We start from the raw sequence: 26,896 nt of genomic DNA on the forward strand, positions 1-26,896 counted from the left end.
ACTTGGGAAAAATCCAAAGTAAGTCCATCCTAATTACAGGATGTAACACTACAAAATATGAAAAGTTCATGTACAGTAGGTAAATACTTGCAATGAAGTGTACTTTAGGCTAAATATTTTATAACATACAGTAATTTAATTTGAATCTATTGAAGGGAATGTTTGCCTTTAATTATTTGCATCTAATTATTTGCTTCGGATTCAGAATTTGTTGTGTGCCATGACACAAAGATGGGTGTCATGGTTAAACCAAGTAAAACAATAAAATAAAATACTTGGTGGTTTTGCAGTGCCAATACATAAAATAGGAAAATTAAAAACGGTTAAACAACCAACTTTACAATTATTTGACCGCTTCAGATGGACTGACCCGGGCAGCATCAGGCCTCTCTTATCTCTCACCATTCCCTTTACTTCTTCTTTGTACATAAGCTGCATTTTGAGAGCAAGCAGTGGGCTTGAAGTGGGGTTGAAAGGGACTTCACCCACATGGCACTGCTTGTTCCGGGGAGCCAGAGCATTGGCCTCAGATCCTTGCTCCTTCTGCAACATGCACAGGAGGCTATAGATCACATGCGCTCTACTGTCTTCACTCCAATTGGTAGTCGCTGCACCAAGTCGCTCCAAATTTGCATAAAGTTAAACTTTTCTCAACTTTGTCAGGTCACTGGACACGCCCCACATCTACTCGCCAATGGTCACTGTCACTCATGTCGCCAGAAGTCATTGCTGTCATTATACAGTAGGAGAACGGCCTTTAGAGGTGAAATAAAAACTATCACTGACAAATTTTGTTCTTTTATTTGAAGTGTTTTTATTTTGGATGTCTCTACTTGTATCTTTGGAGATAAGTGTTACTCCAATTAACAGTGTTTGGTGTGGACGTATATATATTATTAACTATTGATAAATATTAAAGTAAATATACTTTCATATTTATATATTTATTTCATCCAAAAATACAATACACTTTCATGGTACAGTCAGTACTGTTTATTTTTGTAATAAAGTTCAGCAATATTTTATTTTGATTGTTCTGTTTTTGTTCAGTATCAATTTTTAAAAATAGCAGTTGATTAATTGGTTATCGACAGGTACTGCCCAACTTAGTTATCGGTATCGGTTAAGTCCACTATTGGTCGACCTCTAGTCTCTGATGTGTGAGTGTACCTTAACGCCTTAACATACCTTAACGAGTTACACCATTATTTATGAACCAAGGTAATCTACACTTAAGTGCTGACAGTTTTAAAATCATAACTCCCCAAAAACGTAGCAAACGGTCATTGCATGAGTGCTCCCAAAAATATAATAAATCATAAATTTTTCGTTTATATTTTTTATTTCACAATTCTTCTGAGAAAGAATATACCATAATATATGCACTAAATTATGCTTCCAATGTTGTTAAAGTGGCAGCTATGATCTTGAACCTAGCACAACAACAAAAAACTGCAATGGGTTGGGGTTATCACCTGGTAGACCACAGTCCTGATACAAAAACAGCAAAATAATTCAGTGGACAGAATCAAGTACTTTATACTGTAAAAAAATAATAATACTGTAAAAGCAATAATAAACATACGAAAAAATGGCTGTAGTACCAAGTCTCTAGTTTTCTAAACGTGAACCGCATCTTCTTTATAGCTATAAACTAATCATTAAATATTAAGAATTAAAAGTTAACACTTGTCATCATTCAGTCAGGGTAGTTGCTTATCTGGACCATTGTAAGCTAAAAAGTTTTATATAACTGTAAATTTGGTAAATTTAAATAAGTTTAAATAAACTGTAAATAAAAAAGTGTGTTTTTTTCAATGCCAGACCATGACTACAACTAACCAGGCTAGACAAATTAATGCCTAGCCTGGTTCTGGCTGTTCAGGCTGGTCAACCTGACCTGCTAGAACAAGCCTGTAAGGCCTCTCTACAACCATCTGTTTAAGACCAAAACATTTCTTAAAAACAGGATGATTTGTTTCCACTGTGATGTACAGTGCATCCGGAAAGTATTCATAGTGCTTCACTTTTTCCACATTTTGTTATCTTACAGCCTTATTCCAAAATGGATTAAATTCATTATTTTCCTCAAAATTCTACAAACAATACCCCATAATGACAACGTGAAAGAAGTTTGTTTGAAATCTTTGCAAATTTATTAAAAATAAAAAACAAAAAAAGCACATGTACATAAGTATTCACAGCCTTTGCTCAATACTTTGAAGCACCTTTGGCACCAATTACAGCCTCAAGTCTTTTTGAGTATGATGCTACAAGCTTGGCACACCTATTTTTGGGCAGTTTTTCCATTCTTTAGGCAGGACCTCTCAAGCTCCATCAGGTTGGATGGGGAGCGTCGGTGCACAGACATTTTCAAATCTCTCCAGAGATGTTCAATCAGGTTCAAGTCTGGGCTCTGGCTGGGCCACTCAAGGACATTCACAGAGTTGTCCTGTAGCCACTCCTTTGTTATCTTGGCTGTGTGCTTAGGGTCATTGTCCTGTTGGAAGAAGAACCTTCACCCCAGTCTGAGGTCCAGAGCGCTCTGGAGCAGGTTTTCATCAAGGATGTCTCTGTACATTGCTGCATTCATCTTTCCCTCGATCCTGACTAGTCTCCCAGTTCCTGCCGCTGAAAAACATACCCACAGCATGATGCTGCCACCACCATGCTTCACTGTAGGGATGGTATTGGCCAGGTGATGAGTGGTGCCTGGTTTCCTCCAGACATGACGCTTGCCATTCAAGCCAAAGAGTTCAATCTTTGTCTTGGTCTTGGTCTGAGAATCCTTCAGGTGCCTTTTGGCAAGCTCCAGGTGGGCTGTGATGTGCCTTTTACTAAGGAGTAGCTTCCGTCTGGCCACTCTACCATACAGGCCTGATTGGTGGAGTGCTGCAGAGATGGTTGTTCTTCTAGAAGGTTCTCCTCTCTCCACAGAGACATGCTGGAGCTCTGTCAGAGTGACCATCGGGTACAGAAATGTTTCTGTACCCTTCCCCAGATCTGTGCCTTGATACAATCTTGTCTCGGAGGTCTACAGACAATTCCTTGGACTTCATGGTTTGGTTTGTGCTCTGATGTGCATTGTTAACTGTGGGACCTTATATAGACTGGTGTGTGCCTTTCCAAATAAGATTTTGGTCGGTCAGATTTTGACGGGCTTTCTTGTGCATCATCTTTAGCTTCCTTCTGGGACGACAGCCATGCAGACCAATTTGATGCGGTGTGCAGCGTATGGTCTGAGCACTGACAGGCTGACCCCCCACCCCTTCAACCTCTGCAGCAATGCTGGCAGCACTCATATGTCTATTTCCCAAAGACAACCTCTGGATATGACGCTGAGCACATGCACTCAACTTCTTTGGTCGACCATGGCGAGGCCTGTTCTGAGTGGAACCTGTCCTGTTAAACCGCTGTATGGTCTTAGCCACCGTGCTGCAGCTCAGTGTCAGGGTCTTGGCAATCTTCTTATAGCCTAGGCTATCTTTATGTAGAGCAACAATTCTTTTTTTTCAGATCCTCAGAGAGTTCTTTGCCATGAGGTGCCATGTTGAACTTCCAGTGACCAGTATGAGGGAGTGTGAGAGCGATGACACCAAATTTAACACACCTGCTCCCCATTCACACCTGAGACCTTGTAACACTAACAAGTCACATGACACCGGGGAGGGAAAATGGCTAATTGGGCCTAATTTGGACATTTTCAGTTAGGGGTGTACTCACTTTTGTTGCCAGCGGTTTAGACATGTGGTTTGAGTTATTTTGAGGGGACAGCAAATTTACACTGTTACACAAGCTGCACACTCACTACTTTACATTGTAGCAAAGTGTCATTTCATCAGTGTTGTCACATGAAAAGATATAATCAGATATTTACAAAAATGTGAGGGGTGTACTCACTTTTGTGAGATACTGTATGTCGGAATTAATCTTCGAGAGTCTAGCTTTGGACCAATGCAGATGGTGAACAATCTTAAATTGGACAACTGTGTGTCTGAGACATATGGAGGAGGAGAAAATCCCCTGGATTACTTTGCGCCAATCATTATCCGAAATTGATTTGCCTAAGTCTATCTCCCATTTATTCTTAAGGAGATCTAGGGACGACAAATCATGCATGCTGAGTAGGTCATAGATAACCCTTATTGTCTGCTTCCTAGCCAGTTTACATTTAAAAATTGCATCCAACAGCGAATTGGAAGGGCACAATGGGAAGGTGTCTGAATTTAAGGCCACAAAGCTTCTAAGCTGCAAATATTTATAAAAATGCGATCTGGGAATGTCATATTTATGTCGCATTAGCTGCTTGAATGAGACAAAAACACCATCAACATAGAGATCAGACAGTAAGACAGCCCCCTTTCTAGACCAAGTAATGAAAGTCTTATCCAACAAAGATTGGATAAACAGATGATTATTTGCAATTGGCCCCGTGAGTGACAAGTCCCCAAGAGAGAAAGATCTTCTAAACTGATTCCAAATTTTGATTGAGTGTACAACAACTGGATTAGAGGTAAAACTAGACAGAGCTTGTGTGAATGGTAATTTAGCACACAGTAGGGCCGCCAGGGAGGTGGACGCAATGGATGCCCCTTCCATAATTGTCCATCCAGGGGCTGCCGCACTTTCCCCCATCCAGTACAACAGCGATCTTATATTAGCTGCGCAGTAGTAGTACATGAAGTTCAGGAGTGCCATCCCTCCCTTCGCTCGAGGTCTCTGCAATATATGCCTTTTGATCTGTGGTGGCTTTTTGTTCCAGATAAAGGCTGATATCTGATTGTTCAATTTTTGAAAAGAAGGATTTTGTAAGAAACACTGGGAAACACTGGAAAACATAAAAATTTAGGCAGCACATTCATCTTTATAGTATTGATTCTTGTTACGCCACGGCCAGCAGAGGGCACTGCGGCACGGCTTCTGACTGGTCACGTGACTCTTTTGTTTTCGTTTGCTTCCTGCTTGGACATTGATTTAAGTCTGATCATGACCTTATAGCCCAATATTCTGCCAAAAGCCTCAAGTAGGACCATTAGTTTAGGGACTCTCAAGGGGCTGTGAAATGAACAATAGCATGTCGTCCGCGTACAAAGAAACTTTATGCTCTATCCCCGCATGCCGGATCCCCCTAATGTCAGTATTCTGTCTTAGTGCCACAGCAAGTGGCTCCATTACAGTGGCAAATAGCAGTGGCAACAGAGGACATCCCTGTCTTGTACCCTGCTGGAGCTCGAAGTAGGTGGACAAATTATTAGTAGTACGAACAGCAGTCCTCAGAGACGTATATAGAAGTCTGACCCATGATATGAATCTGGGACCAAATCCAAACCTCTCCAGTGCGCTGAAAAGATAGCCCCACTCCACCCGGTCAAATGCCTTTTCAGCATCAAGTGAAAGCACTACTTCTGGGGTACCAGGTGGAGAGGGGCTATAGAGGATATTGAAAAGGTGTCTGATGTTGAAAAAAAAGTAACGATTCCTAATAAAACCTGTTTGGTCTGGCAATATAATGGATGGAAGAACCCACTCCAAGCTATCTGCCAAAGTTTTAGCAAGGATTTTAACATCGGTATTTAGTAAAGAAATTGAACAGTAAGAGCTGCACTCAAGAGGGCTCTTGTCTTTCTTAAGGAGTAAGGAGATAACTGTTTCATGCATAGTAGATGGCAGGGATCTCAAGGAGAATGACTCCTTGAAAACCGACAATAACAAAGGGGAGAATTCCCTTGAAAACTTTCTGTAGATATAGGTTGGATAACCATCTGGTCCTGGGGACTTGCCACTTTGCATAGAGCTAATCGCTGATGCTATCTCCACGACCGAGAGGTCCTCCTCCAACCCTGCAGCCTCCCCTGGAACTAAGGACGGAACATGTAGGGTCTTAAAAAATTCTTCCAGTACAGAAGGGTCTACAGATGGGCTGGAACTGTATAGTGACATATAACAAGCTCGAAAACTGGAGTTAATTTTATGACTATCTGTACATTTTGAGCCCTGCTCGTCATATATTTCAGAGATGGTCAGACTGGCAATTTTCTGTCTTAGCTGGTGAACGAGAAACCGTCCAGCCTTCTCCCCGTGCTCATAAAACCCGTATCGTGATTTGGAGATAAGATACTCAGCCTGTTTCATCGATAAAAGCTCAAACTCTGTCTGCAGTGACAAACGCTTCTTCATAGAATCTGCAGAAGGTAGTTGGCTATGTGCCCTATCCAGCTCAAGAATCTCTTCCGCCAGTTCTTTAAGTCGAGCAGTGCTCACTCTCCTCTGGTTAGCACAGTATGAGATGAATTGACCTTGTAAATACGCCTTCAACGACTCCCAAATCATCAAGGAGGACATTCCAGGTGTTTGATTAATATCCAAAAAAACTAAATTTCAGATGCAATAAAACTAGTAAAAACATCATCCGACAAAAGCAGAGGATTGAATCTCCAAGGGCAGTAATTGGATTGCGTATCCGGAATGCGCATTCTCATAGTAAAGGGGTAGTGATCTGAAATAACTATGGGTCCATAATCACATCTGGCTATGAGGGGAAGCATTCTTTTGTCCAAAAAGAAATAGTCTATACGGGAATATGTATTATGAACTGAGGAGAAAAAGGAGTAACTCCTGGAAGCAGGGTTGCGAAAACGCCACACATCAACCACTCCATACGACTCGAGGAAGAGCTGGATAGAACGCGCCGCAGTTCAGGGAACGCCTACAGGGAACCTAGAATGACAGCAGATGGGCCACAACACAGATGTCTGGAAAATTAAACACAATGAACGACAAAGTCTGGCACACCCTCCCCGTAACCCCAGCCCCACCCCACCCAGCACCTACAGGAACAGGATGCTCACCGCACCCTCCCAAAACAAATCCGCACATTCAGTGCTTGTGTGGAGGAACTCTATAGAGCCTACTGCTCAAGCTCCCACCGAACCCCTGGTATGAAAAGTAAACTCAAAAAAAAAAAAGTGCATCCTATCACAGTGTAGAAGCATACACCCTATCATAGCGTATATAACAGAAAATAAGACAGCAGTGTTGATCATCCTCCTTATTACAGTAAAAGTCTGATCAAACAGTTATCATCCATTCAAAGTTCAGAAACGATGAATTAGCCAGGGCAATGTTACTCACTCAGCCCTCTACAGTAGTAATGATATTCTTCCTGACGTACCTCATCGCTTTGCTTGCATGTATGAACTCCTTTTCCTCTCCGTTGAACGTAATACGGAGACGGGCTGGAAACAGGATGCCATACCGAACTCCCTGCCGGTTACGGAGCAACTTCCTGACCTCATTGAAGGCCGCTCTGGCCTTAACGACACTCGCGGTATAATCCGGAAAGATAGCAATCATCTCACCGTTACGCCGGAGCTGGGCTCGAGAGCGCGCCTGGCTCAGCACCTCAACGCAGTCCTGGTAGTAGTGGAGTTTGGCTATGATGGCACATGGTTTCCCATCCTTCCTCACAGGACCCAGGCTTCTATGAGAGCGGTCCACAATCACATCTCTATCCAGCTGTAGTATTTCTCTCAGTAGTTCTGAGACCGATGCTGTAGAGCTGGATCCATTTGCTTCCGCCAACCCCAGAATTCTGATGTTACATCTCCTCAGTCTCCCCTCCATGTCCTCATACTTATTTCTGAGTCCAGTCACCTCTACTACCAGGTCATTCACCGTAGTCCGTAAGACTGCCACCTCGTCCGACCAGGTCGTTAGCCCACCTTCCACCTCTTTAATTGTAGCTTTCATCTTGTCGATTTCGGAGTGAATTGCGGCCATATTGTTCTGTATTTCCGCTTTCACCGCTTGCAACTCGTTCTTAAGAAAGTCGAAACCTTCAGCAAGTGCACTTTTCAGCTCAGTTTTTATCGCCGCAGCAATGTCAGCCCTTAGTGAAAGCAGGATATCCGTTTTCAGGGTTTCAGCGTCCATCTCTTGGCTGTTCCGCTGGGGCAGGGGATCCGAGCCCGGAGAGGCAGCAGAACTCGCAGACGAGGCGGTGGTGGGCCTAGGTTTGGTTGACTCGGGTGAATTTATATTTCCGCAAATTTGCCGCCATCTTCACGCAAATATATGTACATTTAACTTAAGAAAATATGTTCAAAATAGGGTTTGCTAGCATTTCGACGGGAGCCCAAACTAAACCCGACCTACTCCATTGCCCGCTAGACAGCGCCCCCAATTTGCTTACATTTAAATAGGGACCTAGAAATAGCGCAGAATCCTGAATATTAAATATTGAACATCTAGAATTTCAAAATTCTAAAACCTTCAGTTTATTTCCCAGATTTTCAGAAATTAACTCGAAATCGAGCAAACTCTGCAATAGCCTGAAGCACTTGCAATTTTTCAAAATTACCACAGATTTTAAGCAGATTTGGGCCAGGACACATCATGTGATGTCATCACAACAAGCATTCAGCCAAATCCCTCTTCACATTTTGGCAGCTAATCCTGTACAGAATGTGTATTACACTCAGCAGTGGGTAGTAATGTGCTACATTTTCTTTGTTACATTTAATTGAGTAATTTCTTGAAAAAATTTTACTTTTAAGAGTAAGTTTAACTGGCCATACTTATACTCTGACTCAAGTTCATTTTTAATCACAGAAATGTACTTTTACTTTGCTACATTTCAACGCTACTGTTAAATATTAATGAATATATAGTGTTAATAATTAGCTTATATAATGTATAATGAGGTCACAAGTCTCACGATATGCTGCAGTGCTCTGAATGCATCCACAACAACCGCTTTTTTAGTGGGCTTAGTCCTGGAAGATAATGGCCAAAGAGGGGGAAGAAGCGAGCATGTTGACAGAGGCAGGACTCAGACACATGCAGGGCCATTTCTAGGCATAGGCAGAATAGGTGATCACCTAGGGCGCCACCAGCTTGGGGGCTGTGATGGGCGCCCCAACGCCCCCGCACCACATGACTCATTCACCCACAAGAAAGAGAGTAGCACGGGAGTAACCTAGCCTGGGTATATGAGGCTGTAGCCCTGAAGAATTTTTCTTTAGCCCCAAATAATTCTCCACTTGGAGCAGTTTGTTACTACGTAACTGAATGTCAGTAAAAGAAGACGGCAGTGTTGTAATTTTGTATCTTCAGTGAATGAAGTTTGTATTTTATCTTCAGTGAACAGAGGCAAGACCAATCAGGCAGGGTTTACAGGAAAATATGTGGAAATACTCGTGTCTTATTGGCTGAAATGTCTCAATAGAGTTGGGGTACTCGATTTCGAACTCGATAGGGATTTTTTTTTTTTCATTTTAGGAATTAAAATGAAAAAAAGTTGCAAGAAAAGAGCTGTGTTCAGAAATGAGTTTGTTGTCATTCATAGACAGATTAAAAGATATTCTGACATTTGTTTTAGTACAACTGGGTGACTAGGAATAGAAAATTGCTCAACCACGACTTCCTGTTTCTCAGGGGTATAAATATGAAGGCCAAATCCTTTAGTCATTCATCACAATGGGTAAGACCAAGGAATATAGCTGTGATGTGCGGCAAAAGATTGTTGAGCTTCACAAAAATGGCAAGTGGCTATAAGAAAAGAGCACAAGCATTGAAAATACCCGTTTCCACCATCAAGGCAATAATTAAGAAGTTCCAGTCAAGTCAAAATGTTATGAATCAACCTGGAAGAGGACGTGTGTCTATATTGTCTCAACACACTGTGAAGAGGATGGTTCAAGTGGCCAAAAAATTTCCAAGGATAACAGCTGGAGAACTGCAGAAGTTATTTGCATCTTGGGGTCAGAAAGTCTCCAGAGCTACAATCCGAAGTCACCTACAACACCACAAGTTGTTTGGAAGGGTTTCAAGAAAAAAGACTCTACTCTCATCCAAAAACAAACTCAAGCATCCTCAGTTTGCCAGACTCTACTGGAACTTATATATATATTATAAGTTATAAGTTATATATAAGTTATATATATATATACACACACACACACACACACACACACACACAGTATCTCACAAAAGTGAGTACACCCCTCACATTTTTGTAAATATTTGATTATATCTTTTCATGTGACAACACTGAAGAAATGGCACTTTGCTACAATGTAAAGTAGTGAGTGTACAGCTTGTATAACAGTGTAAATTTGCTGTCCCCTCAAAATAACTCAACCACTCCTCCATGATGACATCACGGAGCTGGTGGATGTTAGAGACCTTGTGCTCCTCCACCTTCCATTTGAGGACGCCCCACAGATTCTCAATAGGGTTTAGGTCTGGAGACATGCTTAGCCAGTCCATCACCTTCACCCTCAGCTTCTTTAGCAAGGCAGTGGTCATCTTGGAGGTGTGTTTGGGGTCGTTATCATGCTGGAATACATGCTGGGATCATGCTCTGCTTCAGTATGTCACAGTACATGTTGGCATTCATGGTTCCCTCAATGAACTGTAGCTCCCGAGTGCCGGCAGCACTCATGCAGCCCCAGACCATGACACCACCTTGCTTGACTTTCTTGGCTTTCTTGTGTATCATCTTTAGAAGAGGCTTCCTTCTGGGATGACAGCCATACAGACCAATTTGATGCAGTGTGCAGCGTATGGTCTGAGCACTGACAGGCTGACCCCCAACCCCTTCAACCTCTGCAGCAATGCTGGCAGCACTTGCCATGGTCGACCAAAGAAGTCGAGTGCACATGCTCAGCGTCATATCCAGAGGTTGTCTTTGGGAAATAGACGTATGAGTGCTGCCCGCATTGCTTCAGAGGTTGAAGGGGTGGGGGGTCAGCCTGTCAGTGCTCAGACCATACGCCGCACACTGCATCAAATTGGTCTGCATGGCTGTCGTCCCAGAAGGAAGCTAAAGATGATGCACAAGAAAGCCCGCAAACAGTTTGCTGAAGACAAGCAGACTAAGGACATGGATTACTGGAACCATGTCCTGTGGTCTGATGAGACCAAGATAAACTTATTTGGTTCAGGTGTCAAGCGTGTGTGAGATACTGTGTGTATATATATATATATATATATATATATATATATATATATATATATATATATATATATATATACACACACACACACACACACACACACTTATGCAGTGGGGGAAATAAGTATTGAACGTGTCAGCATTTTTTTCAGTAAATATATTTTCTATAGTGGCCATTCTAACACCTTGATTTTTTTTCTCTGAAACCAATTGAGAGTTTCCTTTGCTGTATGCTTTGGATCGTTGTCCTGCTGGAAGATCCACCCACGTCTCACTTTCATCATCCTGGTGGATGTCAGCAGATTCTTCTGAAGAATCTCCCATTAAAGGGCTTCATTCATTGTTCCTTCAATTATATGAAGTCTACCAGGACCATGCGATGAAAAACAGCACCACACCATGATGCTTCCACCTCCAAACTTCCCTGTTGGAATATGTTTTTAGGGTGATGTGCAGTGCCATTTCTTCTCCAAATATGGTGTGTATTATGGCAGCCAAAAAGTTAAATTTTGCTCTCGTCTGACCAGACTACACAATCCCAGTATTTCATAGGCTTGTCCAAATGAGCTGTAGCAAACTTTAAACGAGCTTCGACATGCATTTTCTTTAGTAATGGAGTTTTGTGGGTGAGCGTGAGTAGTGGAGAGCATTGCCTATTGTTTTCTCTGTGATGATGGTACCTGCTGCCTCAAAGTGTTTCTGGAGCTCTTTCCTTGGCTCTCGGGCTACTCTTCTGACTATTATTCTGACTCCATGGTCAGAAATCTTGCGAGGAGCTCCTGCGTATAGCCGGTTTATGAGACGGAGTGATGTTGTGTCCACTTGGCCCCAATGGTGCTTACTGGAGGATTCAGAAGTTTTGAAATATATCTGTATCTGATTCCATCAATATGTTTTGCAACATGTGAAGGTCTTGGGAGAGCTCTTTGCTTTTATCCATCATGAGATGTTTCTTGTGTGACACCTTGGTAACGAAAAGCCCTTTTATAGACCATCAATTTACTAACCCAGATGATATTAATTTGCACAGATAGGAGGTATAATTACTTACTGTCACGAATCGTGACAGAGCAGAGATAGGACGGATGCAAGTGCAGTATGAACGGTTGTTTATTAGAAAGAGAGACAGGCAGACAAATCCAAAACATGATCCAAAACGTAATCCAAAAACATGCAAGAGGTCAGGCGATTGGCAAACAGGCATACACGGGGCAAGGCAGGAATCTAGGTTGATAAACAAAACAAGAAGTGAACTATGACGAGGGACTGGAAGCGGATAATCCAGCGCGAACTAACTTTAAACATGAACTGTGACTATGACTACGATACGAACTAAACTAACGCTAAGGTATTATTATTAATCTTCCGCGTTGAGTGGTATATATGCGGACATAACCAGCGTCTAAACTGCTTGCAGCTGAGAGCAATACAGACCCATGTGAAATCCCAGCCAATGACAGAACAGGGAGGAGACATGACAGAAACGTAAACAAAACACACGTGTCCAGATGTCATTACGGTCAACAACGGAAAAGCAGGTGCTCGCGCATTCGCGCTTAGAGCACGCTGCTTAAAGGGGGAATCGTGACAGAACCGCCCCCCAAAGGCACTCCTCCCGGAGTGCCATGAGTCATCCCATTTAATTGGCGGACCCGGCCCCCTGGACTGAATGTCCCAGGCAGAGCCAGGAAACTGCACGGTGTTCTTGGCGGCGCAGGGAAGCGGAGCGACGTCCTCGGCGTAGCAGGGAAGCAGAGCGACATCCACAGCCGGGCAGGCAGGCTGAGCAAAGTCCTCGGCGGAGCATGAAGGCAGAGCGACGACCACAGCAGGGCAGGCGGGCTGAGCGAAGTCCTCGGCGGAGCATGAAGGCAGAGCGACGTCCTTGGCGGAGCATGAAGGCAGAGCGACAACCACAGCAGGGCAGGCAGACTGAGCGAAGTCCTCGGCGGAGCATGAAGGCAGAGCGACGACCACAGCCGGGCAGGCAGGCTAGGCAAAGTCCTCGGCGGAGCATGAAGGCAGAGTGAAGTCCCCTGTAAGGCCAGGGAGAGAAGCGTAGGTCTCCTTGAAGCAGTAGGGGGGAACGACGTTTGCCATGGAGCCGGAAGGCTGAGCGACGACCTCAGCTGAACAGGGGGGCTGAGCGATGACCTCAGCTGAACAGGGGGGCTGAGCGACGACCTCAGCTGAACAGGGGGGCTGAGCGACGACCTCAGCTGAACAGGCGGGCTGAGCGACGACCACAGCTGAACAGGCGGGCTGGGCGACGTCCACAGCTGAACAGGCGGGCTGGGCGACGATCTCAGCTGAACAGGCGGGGTGAGCGACGTCCTCAGCTGAACAGGCGGGCTGAGCGACGACCTCAGCTGAACAGGCGGGCTGAGCGACGACCTCAGCTGAACAGGCGGGCTGAGCGACGACCTCAGCTGAACAGGCGGGCTGAGCGACGTCCACAGCTGAACAGGGAGGCTGAGCGACGTCCACAGCTGAACAGGGAGGCTGAGCGACGTCCACAGCTGAACAGGGAGGCTGAGGCTCTGAGGTCACCAGGTGAACCTTGGGCATGGGCGGAGCTTGGCTGGCCGGGTCAGCAGACTCGGGCGCGGGCGGAGCTTGGCTGGCCGGGTCAGCAGACTCGGGCGCGGGCGGAGCTTGGCTGGCCGGGTCAGCAGACTCGGGCGCGGGCGGAGCTTGGCTGGCCGCGTCAGCAGACTCGTTCGCGGGCGGAGCTTGGCTGGCCGCGTCAGCAGACTCAGGCGCGGGCGGAGCTTGGCTGGCCGCGTCAGCAGACTCGGGCGCGGGCGGAGCTTGGCTGGCCGCGTCAGCAGACTGGGGCGCGAGCCGAACTTGGCTGGCCGCGTCAGCAGACTGGGGCGCGAGCAGAACTTGGCTATGCGTGTCAGCAGACTGGGGCGCGAGCAGAACTTGGCTGGCCGCGTCAGCAGACTGGGGCGCGAGCAGAACTTGGCTGTGCGTGTCAGCAGACTGGGGCGCGAGCAGAACTTGGCTGTGCGTGTCAGCAGACTGGGGCGCGAGCAGAACTTGGCTGTGCGTGTCAGCAGACTGGGGCGTGAGCAGCATTTGGTCATTAGGCTGAGATATTAGCAGAGCTTGGTCAACTGGATCTGCAGGCTTGGACGTGAGCTCAGAGACTGGAGGCTTGGCTCGGACGTCAGAGACTGGAGACTTGGCTCGGACGTCAGAGACTGGAGACTGGAGACTTGGCTCGGACGTCAGAGACTGGAGACTTGGCTCGGACGTCAGAGACTGGAGGCTTGGCTTGGTCCTCAGGGACGTGAGACTTGGCTCGGACCGCAGAGACTGGAGACTTGGCTCGGACGTCAAAGACTGGAGACTTGGCTCGGACGTCAGAGACTGGAGACTTGGCTCAGACCTCAGGGACTGGAGACTTGGCTCGGACCTCAGGGACTGGAGGCTTGACTTGGATCTCAGGGACTGGAGGCTTGACTTGGACTTGGACCTTAGGGACTTGAGACTTGAATTGGATTTTAGAGACTGGAGGCTTGACTTGGACCTCAGGGACTGGAGGCTTGACTTGGACTTGGACCTCAGGGACTGGAGGCTTGACTTGGATCTCAGGGACTGGAGGCTTGACTTGGACTTGGACCTTAGGGACTTGAGACTTGACTTGGATTTCAGAGACTGGAGGCTTGACTTGGACTTGGACCTTAGGGACTTGAGACTTGACTTGGATTTCAGAGACTGGAGGCTTGACTTGGACTTGGACCTTAGGGACTTGAGACTTAACTTGGATTTCAGAGTTGAGCTCTGCATGAAGTTGCCTGTAGTAGTGGGTAAACGGCAGGGCAGGTTCGCCTGCCAGACTCACCCCCCTGAGAAGTTGTTCTAGCTCGTCCTTCGCCTCCGGACTCCCGAATCGCATCATGAATTCCCCCACAAACTGTTCTACACTGTCCAGGTTCCTACAGTGCTTATCCAGTTTGAGCTGCACCCATTGACGGGCCGGTCCAAAGAACCGGGACCACATGAATCGGAGCCATTGCTTCTCCTCTGGCTTAGGGTCTAACAGGCTGGCGAAATAGTACTGACAGTCTACCAGAAAATATTCCGGGGCACCGAAAAATCCATCAAATGGATCAGGAAGCTCCATAAATGTCCATTGTGGGAAGTGGACGGAGTCCATAGCGGGGACGGTTGGCATCGACTTCCGGGTTCTGCGTCTCCTCCGTTCTCCTGCTGCATCCATGTTTTGGCGGAAGATTCTGTCACGAATCGTGACGGAGCAGAGATAGGACGGATGCAAGTGCAGTATGAACGGTTGTTTATTAGAAAGAGAGACAGGCAGACAAATCCAAAACGTGATCCAAAACATAATCCAAAAACATGCAAGAGGTCAGGCAATTGGCAAACAGGCATACACGGGGCAAGGCAGGAATCTAGGGTGATAAACAAAACAAGAAGCGAACTATGACGAGGGACTGGAAGCGGATAATCCAGCGCGAACTAACTTTAAACATGAACTGTGACTATGATATGAACTAAACTAACGCTAAAGTATTATTATTAATCTTCCGCGTTGAGTGCTGGGAGGCACGCGGTATATATGCGGACATAATCAGCGTCTAAACTGCTTGCAGCTGAGAGCAATACAGAGCCACGTGAAATCCCAGCCAATGACAGAACAGGGAGGAGACATGACAGAAACATAAACAAAACACACGTGTCCAGATGTCATTACGGTCAACAACGGAAAAGCAGGTGCTCGCGCATTCGCGCTTAGAGCACGCTGCTTAAAGGGGGAATCATGACACTTACGGATTTCAAATGGTTCCTTGCCTTGGAGAACTGCTTTTTCTTAGCTTGTTCAATACTTTTTTCCTGTGTCATTCCACTTTATTACACACAACTTTATTTATGGACTTTAATGTTGTGAATTCTTTATATTTGCAGATTTCTTGAGTTAATACCAATGTCTGGTGAAAATTTCATGTGAATAGCCTCATCAGAAAAATATTTACTGAAAAAAATGTTGACGCATTCAATACTTATTTCCCTTACTGTATATATGTGTGTGTGTGTGTGTGTGTGTGTGTGTGTATACATACATACATTATATATAAATCGAACATTGTACAGAGTATGGACCAAGCTCTAGTCATCTCTTTAAAACCTGGTTCATTCCTGCAGAGGTATCAGTGATGGTATTGGAAGGGTAAACGGTGTTGTTGCTAGAGGGAATATTGGTGTTGACAGAGGCACAAGGAGGCCTGACAGGTGTAGAAACTGGGGTGTGGTGACCAGCTGACAACTCCCTAGAGATGGCTGTTACTAGAGCCTAAGCCATACTCTCTACAATGTTCTATAAAAAATTTTAAATATATAAATTATACGTTATAATTAATTTTTTTTTTATATAGAAAAATAGAAATAACAGCCTTGCCAAAATTTACAAAATAAGTAAACTTTTAACTTGAGCCAAATTTAAAAACCTGTTTAGGCCTAAACGGTTTAGCAAATTGTTTAGCTTGCTATAAGTATAGCAAAAAAAAAACAACCAAAAAAAACCCTGTATTTTCTCCTCCTGTTCTTGCTAAAAAGATATGTTCTTTCATCCAATATTCGCTAGGCCTATATTAAATTTGTCATCAATCAACAATTTGAATTAGGCTAGGTTATTGACTTCTGTGCTGTTTTTCAGTACTGACTGGTTGTCTCTCTTTCTGAAGGTGTATTATTATGACTATGACTATGATTTAAAAAAGAATCAATTCTTCGATTCTGAGTCGTTGTGAATCTAGATTCGACTCCGGTCAGGGGTGTGGCCACTTCAGACTGTTCATAAGTACTATGTAAATAAAGTATCGCAAAAGATAATGATAAAAAATATATAATTTATACAATCGTACCTGATCAGTCTGATGCAAATTCTGATAAGTCAAAGCCCACACTGGTAATTGTTTTTTTTGTCTTTTAACTAGATAAATAAGCAAGCTTGTATACTTTTCATCTCATTACATAGTTCAAATTGGTTGTACTTACCCATACAGCTTGCTGCTTTAAATTAGTATTATCCATTTTAATTGAAGTGTCTGAGGTTCTTTGGGAGGATACATCCAGTAGCACTTGTTCTGGAATCAAGCGCTGTAAAACTGAGACTGCCATCTAGTGGTAGCTGCTTTTGCTAGGCATAGGAGTGTGTGGATTGTGGAAAGAAAGTCTCAAAATTCAAATGAACCGAAAAGGATAGACTCAGAAAAGACGACAATGATCCACAAATGCACATCTTACTTGTTGCATGCACAAATTATGATACATTAATACAAAATAGAACATTTGTGTTCACAAATATGTCTATTTGTACAAATCACTGCATCATACCACCTCATACCAACTGTGAAGCACGGTGGTGTAAATGGTTTGGGTTTGCGTCGCTGCCTCAGGGACTGGACAGTCTGCATTCATTGACTCAACAATGAATTCTGCATCAAATCAAAGAGTGCTTGAAGATAATGTGAGGCCATCTGTCTGAAAGTTGAAGTTGAACCAAAATTGGACCTTTCAACAGGATCCTAAGCACGCTAGCAAATCCACCAAGGAATGACTCAAAAAGAAGAAATGGTGGGTTTGGAATGGCCTAGCCAAAACCTGGATTTGAAACCCATTGAAATGTTGTGGGTGTCATGTCTTAACGAAGGTTAGGATGGATGCAAGTGCAGATAAGAGCTTTTAATAAAGAGAGGCAGGCAGACAAATCCAAATCATTTGACAATAGTGTGGTCAAGAAACAGGCAATGGGTCAGGCGATCTGCAAACAGGCATAAACTAGGCAAGGCAAGAATCGAGAATAAGGAACAAGAAGCAAGATCAATGAACATGAAACAAAACGCGGAACAGGGTACAAACGCTTGCTATGGTGATAAAACTCAGTGATCAGAACTTGCTTGTCCGTGTCAGCAGACCCGGGCGTGATCAAAACTTGCTTGTCCGTGTCAGCAGACCGGGCGTGATCAGAACTTGCTTGTCCGTGTCAGCAGACCCGGGCGTGATCAGAACTTGCTTGTTCGTGTCAGCAGACCCGGGCGTGATCAGAACTTGCTTGTCCGTGTCAGCAGACCCGGGCGTGATCAGAACTTGCTTGTCCGTGTCAACAGACCCGGGCATGTTCAGAACTTGCTTGTCCGTGTCAGCAGACCCGGGCGTGACCAGAACTTGCTTTTCCGTGTCAGCAGACCCGGGCGTGAGCAAAACTTGCTTGTCCATGTCAGCAGACCCGGGCATGACCAGAACTTGCTTGTCCGTGTCAGCAGATTCGGGCATGATCAGAACTTGCTTGTCCGTGTCAGCAGACTCGGGCGTGATCAGAACCTGGTTGGTTGTGACATCGGGTTCAGGCGTGAGCAGAACCTGGTTGGTCGTGACATCGGCTTCAGGCGTGAGCAGAACCTGGTTGGTCATGACAACATACTCAGGCATGAGCATAACTTGGTTGTCCATGCCAGCAACCTTGGACTGGAACTTGGTGTGGGTGGTCGCCTCATCGATCTCAGACTGGAACTTTGCATGGAAGGTCACCTCGTCGACCTTGGACGGGAACATGTCTTGGGAGGCCGTCTCTTCAACCTCGGACAGGAACGTGTCTTGGGTGGCCGTCTCTTCGACCTCGGACAGGAACTTGGCTTGAGAGGTCGTCTCGTTGACCTCTAGCAGGAACTTGACTTTATGCTGAAGCTCTAGAGATGAGACTGCCTTGTGGGTCTCATGCTGGAGCTCCTGGGATGAGACCACCTCGTGGCTCTCATGCTGGAGCTCTGGGGATGAGACCGCCTCGTGGGTCTCATCCTGGAGCTCTGGGGATGAGACCACCTTGTGGGTCTCAGGTTGGAGTTCTGGAGATGAGGTCGCTACGTTGACCTCCGGCTGGAGCTCTGCAGGTGAGACCACTTCGTGGGTCTGAGGTTGGAGCTCTGTGGAGGAGGTCACCACACTGACCTCCAGCTGGAGCTCTGCAGGTTAGACCACCTCGTGGGTCTCAGGTTGGAGCTCTGCTCTTGCTTTCTTGTGGAGCCGTTGGAGGGCATACCAGCTCCCCTTGAAACATTCATGAGAGCTGAAACATGATCCGGGTATCCCAAGTTTATTACAAGTGGGACATTGTAGCTGCCTTGGGTAGTCACACAATCCATAATTCGGATCCGGGAGGTCTATGTCAGTCCACTGGGGAACCTGGACTAACATGAAGGGTGGCCAGACATCTCCATGTACTCTGGCGTGACACTCTCCTTGCTCTCCTGCTGCTTCCATGTTGAAGCGAAGTATTCTGTCATGTCTTCCACGTAATGAAGGTTAGGATGGATGCAAGTGCAGATAAGATCTTTTAATAAAGAGAGGCAGGCAGACAAATCCAAATCATGAGACAATAGCGTGGTCAAGAAACAGGCAATGGGTCAGGCGGTCTTTAAACAGTCATGAACTAGGCAAGGCAAGAATCGAGAATGAGGAACAAGAGGCAAGATCAATGAACATGAAACAAAATGAGGAACAGGGTACAAACGCTTGGTACAGTGATAACACTCAATACTTCGCAAAGAGTGAATGCCTCGAAAATCCTTTTAAACTGTGGTGTGATTGTGTGATAGATTGGATGCAGGTGTGCATAATTAGAATGTATGAATGTTCTGGGAATTGCGGTCCATGGCAGCCATGTTTGTAGGCCGCAGTGCAGGATGGGAAATGTAGTCACTGGTTTGCTGTGATATGACAGTGGGGGGGATTTGAAATGGGCAGTACATGCAAGAAAACCTTCAAACATCTTGCAACTAAAAGAATATTGCATAGAAGAGCGGTCAAAAATTCCAGCAAGCTGATGTCAGTGACTGATGGACAATTATGCAAAATGCCTACAAGAAGTTATTTCTGCTAAAGGGGGCAATACCAGCTTCTGAGGCCAAGGGTGTACTTTTTCCACAGAAAATATCATATCTATTAATATTTCTGTTGAATAAATAATTGAATTTTTAAAGTATATCAACTTTATTAATAAACACTATTTCAAAGATGATCAAATGTTTGTTTATCCAAATATGTCATAAAAGCCAACAATTTCCATGAGTGTACTTATTTTTTCATATGACTGTATATACCAGGGGCGTAGAATCCACAGGGGACGCCCATACTTTTAATAAAACGTAAATTCGTCCCCCGGACTTTTTCACTGGCCATGGCCAATTTGATTATCTTTGATTTCTATATGTGTACATGTCTATAAGCCTCCACATGACGTGATGTTGCCATGACAATTGGTCACTCACGTCACATGTTACACCCATGCTCACACCTGCGCTGAGTGCTCAAAGGTCGCGTTCTATTGGCATGTGGTGTTCGTGTTGCACCATGATGAATAATTTGCTACATATTTTTTTTAAGTGCTGCCTATTTCCACTGATGAATAATTACAAAGATTTTATGGTAATATTAGCCTACATGTAGTCCCGTACAAATGTGAACTTATTTTCACTCTTTTGTGAAGTCTTTTATTTTTATTACAAATGTGTTATCTAAGACCGTCACATTAGAATAAGATGGTGAATTGTTAATGTTGAATTCGATTTGCATGGATTACATATGTCTGGATCAGACAGCGTTGAAGGTTACATAATGGTTTCTTTTACTGTTGATATAACATGTTATTGTACTGATATAAGGTCTCCTTACAGTGACATGTTTGTTTAGTTCAATTACAGTCTCTTTGCAACAGTGTGGCTTGAGTGACTTATTTATTTTCTGAACTATGGACTGTTGAATAAAATAGAATAAAGTAGTATGTAAATATACAAGTATATATTATATACTGTGTGCTATATATATGCAGTACAATGTACACTAAACACAATTTGCAATATTTAAATAATACAGTGTAATATACAATATAACATGCAAGTACAGAATCATAAATTGCATTTTAAACCAATTAAGAGCAAGAAGAGATAAAACCCATCGCTTAGACAAAGGTCAGAAAAAAAGAATACCCTTGATATTCTGTCCCACCACATCTGAAATGATGGCTACGCCCCTATATAGCATAACTACCAGATTTAGTGCCCCCCCGGGCAGTGGTGACCGCTATAATTGTCACCACCATTCACCCCACTAGCGACAGCCCTGATCACACGTGCTCTCTCGCTCGCTTGCTCTTTCCTTCTTTCTTTTTTCTTGCTCTCTCTCTCTCCCTCTCGCTCTCTCCCCAATAACTGCAAATCGATGGTTCCACTTCATGTCATGGCTGCATTACCACCTTGGGTGCGCGTTATTTTTCTAATCATTCAAAGGCCCATCATCAATTATTACTTACTTATTTCTGGAAAATCGAAATTGTCTGTCATTTTGGGTTTTCTTAAATGTGTGTGCTGTGACAGTAGGCTAAATTTTCTGTTATATCAAGTAACTTGGCAAAGTGATATAGAACTGTAATGCGGTCAAGACCTGACTGGAACTACTTTAGCTGTGCAAACACTGAAAATTAATTGCACACCTAAGAACGTCTGTCAGCCAATCAGAATGGAGAATTAAACAGCGCTGTATATATCTACACGTTTGTTAACCCACCCTTCAACCCTTTGTTAACCCTAACTTCTATAAACAAACAAGTAACCTCAGGTAAAAAAAAAAAAAAAAATATTCAACATGTAGTCATTTTTTAACAAAAAGTAAACCAACATTCAGAAATATTAAGTAAATTCTTCATACTTCCATAACCATTAAGAGAGTAATTATAGCCAGGTATTACTAATGAAATGCACAAGATAAATATCAAGAAGTGTGACTACTTCTCTAAAAGCAGAAATTTTGACAGTTTGGTGTTCTGGAGCACTCAGTTATGTGTCTACATCATGCCAAGAAGAAGGGACATCAGCCATGACTTCAGAGAAGCAATTGTTCATGCTCATGAATCAGGGAAGGGTGATAAGGCCATCTCCTTTTGAAATTCACCATTCTACAGTGAGAAGGATTGTTTATAAATGTAGAGCCTTCGAGACAGTTGGCAAGCTTCCCAGGAGTGAGTGTCTCAGCAAATTCAGTCTATGGTCAGACCAATTGTTGCTCAGAGATATAAAGAAAAATCCAAGAGCTACATCATGTGACCTACAGACCTCTGTGAGTACATTAAATGTTTAGGTTCATGATAGCACAATCAGAAAAATGACTGAACAAGTATGGCTTTCATAGAAGAGTGGCTAGGAAAAAGCATCTTCTATCCAAAAAGAATATGGCAGCATGACTTAGGTTTGCAAAATTGCATCTGAACAAGCCACAAAAGTTCTGGAAGTTTTGACTGATGAGACCAAGTTGGAGATGTCTGGTCATCATGCACAGTGCCATGTTTGGCAAAACCAAACACAGCGTATCACAAACACCTCATACCAACTGTCAAGCATGGTGATGATTTGGGCTTGTTTTGTAGCCACAGAACCTGGGAAACTTGCAGTCATTGAGACAATAATGAACTCCACTTTATAGAATATTCTTGAAACAAATATAAGGCCATCTGTCCAGCAGCTTAAGCTTGTCCAAAATTGGGCCATGCAACAGGACAAAGATTGTAAGCATACCAGCAAATCAACAAAAAAATTAAGGTGTTGGAATGGTCAGATCAAAGTACAGTCCTCAACCCCATTAGGATGTTGTGGCGGCATCTTAAGAGAGCTTGCATAAATAAATGCCCTCAAACATCAATGAAGTGAAGGAGTGTTGAAAAGAAGAGGGGGTCAAAAACAATGTGAGAGAAATTTGTTCTTACACACACACACTCAGCAAAAAAAGTCCCTTTCTCAGGAGAAGATAATTTTGTAAAATCCAAATAAGCTTTACAGATCTTTATTATAAAGGGTTTAAACAATGTTTTTCATGCTTCTTCAGTGAACCATAAACAAAAATTGCACATACACCTGTGGAAAAGTCCTTAAGACACTAACAGTTTACAGGCGGTAAGCAATTAAGGTCGCAGTTACAATAATTTAGGACATGAAAGATACCTTTCTACTGACTCTGAAAAACACCAGAAGAAAGATGTCTAGGGTTCCAGCTCACCTGTGTGAACATGCCATAGGCCTGCTGCAAGGAGGCATGAGGGCTGCAGATGTGGCCAGAGCAATAAACTACAATGTCTGTAATGTAAGACGCCTAAGACAGTGCTACAGGGAGACAGGAAAGACAACTGATTGTCCTTGCAGTAGAAAATTACATGTAACCATGTGTTCCCACAGACGTGATGGAGAACTTGCAAATGCCTTGGTAGAAGAGTGGAGTAACATCTCACAGCAAGAACTGACAAATCTGGCGCAGTCCATGAGGATGAGATGCACTGTAGTACTTAAAGCAGCTACTTCAAATTAACTGCTAATCCTAGAGGTTCATATACTTTTCCCACTCACAGATATGCAATACTGGATCATTTTCCTCAATAAGTAAATGACCAAATATAAAATATAAATTTTTGTCTCATTTGTTTAATTTGGTTCTCTTTATGTACTTTTAGGATTTGTGTGAAAATTTTATGATGTTGGAGGTAATATTTATGCAGATATATAGAAAATTCTAAAGCGTTCACAAACTTTCAAGCACCACTATATATACATATATATGTGTGTGTATATATATATATACACACACACACACACACACACATATACACATATATATATATATGTGTGTGTGTGTGTATATATATATATATATATATATATATATATATATATATATATATATATGGTTATTTTCTCAGTCTTGGGTAGTTTTGGGGTAGTTTTGTGTAACCCAACTTCTGGGTTAGTGGCTGGGTAATTTTCACTGACAGTTGAATAAATGCACCCCTCTCCCACCCCGACACATCAGCCCAGCTCCTTAGGTCAAATCAATTCAGCGCAGGCTGTTTGAATTCACCTCAGGTGGAGGTAGCAGTTTTCACATGGACAGACTGTTAGATTTATTTGGAGAAAGAAGGTTCGTATCAATATAATTATCCATAAAACAATTAGGCTGCTGTACACTAGAAAAAGCAAAAATGTGCGATAACAGTACAGTTTACAATCCATTAAATGCACTGTTATCTTCATTAGCTTTGGCTTACTGTAATGTCCACTGGATCGTAAGTTGGTTACTCAGTTTTTTGGATGTTTTAAACGTCTCCCTTGATCAGAATCTGACATTTTCCTCTTAAATATATGACTTATTTGAGTCATTTACATCAAAGTCTATATATAAACACCACTTTAGCAGATCTAGAAATACATTTCTGAACACTTTGTGTATAAATAAAGGAGATACCATATTGACATATTTCTTTATAATGTGGTATATTTGACATTTTCAAAAAGTAAAAATAACCCTGAAAATATTAACCCATTTATGAATAAAAATTAACCCAACATTTTGTGTAAAAATTAAAACCATGCTTACAACCCATTTTCTGGGTTGAAATTAGCAATCCAACTTGATGGGTTAGTTTAGCCTAAAATGTGTATTGTTCTATATTTACCCAGCCGTTGGGCTAAAAAGAACCCAAGTGTTTTTTAAAATGTAGTACAAAGACCGCTGCCCCAAGTTTGGATTTTCTTTCCTATTGCCTTCTTCATTTTACTTATGGCCATGAAAATTAAGATGAACAATTTACACAACCAAAAAATATTTTGCTTTATTTTAGACATGATCTTTGCCTGGTGATATGGGGAGAGAAATTACAAAAAGGGATTTCCAGTTTTATTACTTTAATTAGGCTATCATTTTCATTTTAGCGGGATTTATTTCCATTATTGCCGGAAGCTGTCGGTCAATGCATAGTTTTCATGGAAATGAATGACAGACCCCCCTCCCAAAAAAAAAAGTCCTTGTAAAGGAGGCCTTACAGAAGTAAAATGTTTCCACAACGAATACTGTGTCAAAGAAATGGCTAAACAACCGTGTTAATTTAAGCATGCCGACATTAACCACTGGCGTTGGCAACCACAAAACATCATGAAATAAAGGTTTGTCTCACTACCTGAAATATGTCATTGGCACATTTCCGGCAGAGGTTGTGTTGGCAGGGTAAAATCACCACCGGCTTGGTGAACATCTCGAGGCAGATCGGACAGATTAGTTGCTTTTCCAGGCTGTCCATGGTGTCGCGGGTTCTGGAATACGATTGTTCAAAGAAACCGACTCGTGACTCACACCGAGAGAAATGGACCCAAGCTATATCTTTTTCTCTGTTACCGGCAACAACGACCTAGTTCTGGCAACGAAATTAAATTTGTTAATAGTGCCGTGTCACTGCCTGAGGAATGTGTCGTCCAAGCCCTGAACTTTTCCGCCCCCTCCCGCAGTGTCACGGTGCGCACTCTGTTTTTAGCACACACACATCTACGCTGTCATGTTTTCATGACCATATTTGAAAAGTGACTACTTGAGGCCAGACAAAGCGTGACATCGACCCTTCCAGTTACGAACCTCTGGATATGTATGCATGCATGCATGCATGCATGTATGTATGTATGTATGTATGTATAGATAGATAGATTGATAGATATAGGTGATCTCTCTCTCTCTCTCTCTCTCTCTCTCTCTCTCTCTCTATATATATATATATATATATTAGAATCTCACAAAAGTGAGTACACCCCTCACATTTTTGTAAATATTTGATAAAATCTTTTCATGTGACAACAGTGAAGAAATGACACTTTGCTACAATCTAAAGTAGTGAGTGTACAGCTTGTATAACAGTGTAAATTTGCTGCCCCCCTAGCATGTAGTAGACACATCTGTATATTCTGAGGTGATTAAAAATAAACTAAAACTAAAACACCAAAATGAACACAAAAAATAAACTACATTATTTTTTCAGTGGATTGACTTGGATTTGCACATCAGGGCCCCATTCTCCTGAGCAATTACACAATAATGTATTTAGCTCTATGGATGGCAGGAGAGATAACTGGGAATGTCAACAGTTGGTGATGAAGCTACAGGAGCCATGAAAATTCAATAAGGGGAAACAAACCTAAATAGTACATCAAGGGACATTTTGCAAAAAAATATTTTATGATCTTTTATTATGATGCCCAAAACATGGGTGCCATTGTAAGACTAAAGGACATAACATTGGTAGTATACATACCCTCAGTGTTCTTATGCTTGTTGCCAAGACTTGCACAATGTTTAAGTCTACCAGATTTTTGATCTTGTTTCTTTTCTGGTTTCACGATTTCAGTCTTCGCCTAGTTCAAGTTGTTTGCTGAACGCCTGAACCTAGTCTGTTTCCTGTGTACAATTTTGCCTGTTGATTTGGTTTTGTTAATCTTTCTAATAAAGCTGTCTTACCCTGCACTTGCATCTGTATCTGACACCGTGACACAATGAATGAATAATAACTAGTGTGAATTGAATAAATTAGTCACAGTGTGAAATAAAAAGCTTGACCTCCACAATATGTGAATAGCTAAGTTTCTGGAATGATTCAATTTTGTTCTTTTGGTGCTCAACTTTGGTTGATGTTAATCATGTCTTACTCGTCAGTCAATGCCAAAGCATATTACTTCCAGGTTATGCAAGCTGCATTCAAGAAAAAATGGTAAACCTAGAGAAAACTATTTTTAAAAAAGAATCAAAACAAGACAGTCACAAGGAGAACCCTTATTACTATTATTCTTAAATTATAGATTTAGATACTTTTGTTTAATTATTACTTGGCTTATGACAATATGAACTATTACTTCCAGATGTACAGCATGGGAATGAAATGGTGCCTAAGGCCTGTCATGTGTCAGAGAAGGAACTCTGGACTTCAGTTTCCAGCAGCCACTGCACCTTACTAGATCAGTCACATGACCACCTGCACCTGAATCACTTTCTTGTTGCACTCATGTGTATATAGCCACAGTTTGCACTGCTTTCCTTGTCTTATGTTTGTCTTACTATACC

General features: G+C 43.0%; 1 protein-coding gene across 1 annotated transcript in view; it reads right to left on the bottom strand.

Annotated features, from left to right (window-relative positions):
* The window catches only part of trim55a (tripartite motif containing 55a), a 64,111-nt gene extending 38,816 nt beyond the window's left edge, over positions 1-25,295 (bottom strand). The window contains exon 1 of the mRNA XM_053651662.1: positions 24,975-25,295. Within this exon, the coding sequence (XP_053507637.1) occupies positions 24,975-25,094 (120 nt within the window). The 5' untranslated portion in view covers positions 25,095-25,295. The remainder of the gene's footprint in view (positions 1-24,974) is intronic.
* Between the last annotated feature and the right edge of the window lie 1,601 nt (positions 25,296-26,896).

The sequence above is a fragment of the Ictalurus furcatus genome, chromosome 20, assembly GCF_023375685.1.
Source record: "Ictalurus furcatus strain D&B chromosome 20, Billie_1.0, whole genome shotgun sequence".
NCBI lineage: Eukaryota > Metazoa > Chordata > Actinopteri > Siluriformes > Ictaluridae > Ictalurus > Ictalurus furcatus.